At 56.6% G+C, this 1,543-nt stretch overlaps 1 protein-coding gene across 1 annotated transcript; it reads right to left on the bottom strand.

The window, feature by feature from the left end:
* Positions 1 to 388: 388 nt before the first annotated feature.
* LOC123076693 (agamous-like MADS-box protein AGL29) lies at positions 389 to 1,251 on the bottom strand. Its single transcript, XM_044498812.1, has one exon. It carries the CDS (start codon positions 1,238 to 1,240, stop codon positions 389 to 391), a length of 852 nt encoding a protein of 283 aa, XP_044354747.1. The 5' UTR covers positions 1,241 to 1,251.
* Between the last annotated feature and the right edge of the window lie 292 nt (positions 1,252 to 1,543).

Genomic DNA, 1,543 nt, shown 5'->3' with positions numbered 1-1,543 from the left:
GTGTCAGGAAATTGGGAAGATCACGATTGGTGATATGCGTTGGTTTTCTTCTAGAAGTAGGGTGTATGGATCCTTTCTCCCGTTGCAACACACATGCAATTTTCTTAGTAAACACGTACGTGTGGTTCTTTTCTAATGTTGCAAAAGCATGGAGAGAACCAAAGAAAAGGCATCGTAGTATTTCATTCACTAATTTCCTGCCAAGGTGCTACCGATACAAAAAGGATTACAATGCCATAAATTCAATTGATACTAAGATAATTGAACCAACTAATGCATAGATCTTGGATCAAAGTAGATGGATCCTCCATGGATCTTGCACGATTTATTGAGACTACTATAACTGAGACAACGAACTAAACTAACGACCCAGGTCCATGTCTTCTGCTCAGTAGGGGCAGCCGGTGTTCGGCCCGAGCCCCTGCTGCGCCAAGTCCATCCCTGCGGAGAACTCCGGCATCGCCGGCACCATTGTCATCAGCATCTCCATCTCCATCCCCCCGGTGAATCCTGGCTGCTGGTGCATCTCCCTGTCCAATCCCCCGGAGAACCCCTGTGGCGGCGGCATCACCATCTGCATCTCCATGCTGGCAGCGAACCCCTGCGGTGGATGCATCTCCATCTGCACCTGCTGCATCTCAATCCCGGCGTTTGCGCTGCTGCTTCTGCTGGCACCGAGCGGCGGGGGCACCTGGAGCTTACGGCTTATGTCGAAGTGAAAGGCATCCAAGAGCACCTGGTTGGCGCGTCCGGAGACAGCGGCCTGCACCTGCATAAGCGCGGCGGCGAAGGCCGCCATGTCCTCATACCCCATGTCGCTCACGTCGGCGCGTACCCACGCCGCAGTCTTGTCCCCCGCGGCGCGCTCCTGGGCCAGGGCCTCGTCCGCGCGCTTCTTCCCCTTCTTCTGCGCGGCAAGCTCGGTGCGCATCTTGCTGTGCTGCCGGTGCAGCGTCTGCAACCTGTTGTCGTCTGCGGGGGCCTGGTCCTCCGCGCCTTCGCCCGCCATGAAGCGGTTGAGGACGGGGTCGACGGAGGGGTGGCCGAAGGAGAACGCCTTGCCGCCGGGTGAGCAGACGACGGCGGCCACCTGCGCACCGGTGAGCACGGCCAAGGTGCTGGCCTTGCTGAAGAGCCCCTGCTTGCGCTTTGAGAAGCACACATGGCGGGAGTCCTTCTTGACGATCGGGAGGAGGACGGTCTTCTTCCTGCCATTGCTGCCGCTGCGCTTGGGCGCCATTGCTCACTCGGTATTTCACTCGGTGGAGGATGAAGATAGTGTCTCGGGGTCGGGTGTTTATATAGCAGCGGGCGGAGAAGGATCGTGTCGCTGGGCTGCGTACAATAAGATTCGATCCTGCATGTAATCTCTGCGGCATAATGACCTGAGATGGCACGCGTCAAAATATACCTCAGTGCTTACGTATTACGTCCTGCGCTGCAGTACTCCTTGTCCTTGGTATATTGCACTAGGCTTCGTTCGGCAGCGGCTATGCGGTACTCCTTCCCCGGTCGATCGCATTGGTATAACACACACAGCATA

Source organism: Triticum aestivum, chromosome 3D (genome assembly GCF_018294505.1).
Source record: "Triticum aestivum cultivar Chinese Spring chromosome 3D, IWGSC CS RefSeq v2.1, whole genome shotgun sequence".
Lineage (NCBI taxonomy): Eukaryota > Viridiplantae > Streptophyta > Magnoliopsida > Poales > Poaceae > Triticum > Triticum aestivum.
This window is presented reverse-complemented; position numbering and strand designations above follow the sequence as displayed.

Coding starts and splice junctions, on each gene's coding strand:
- LOC123076693 (XM_044498812.1), bottom strand. CDS start 1,240: ATGGCGCCCAAGCGCAGCGGCAGCAATGGCAGGAAGAAGACCGTCCTC.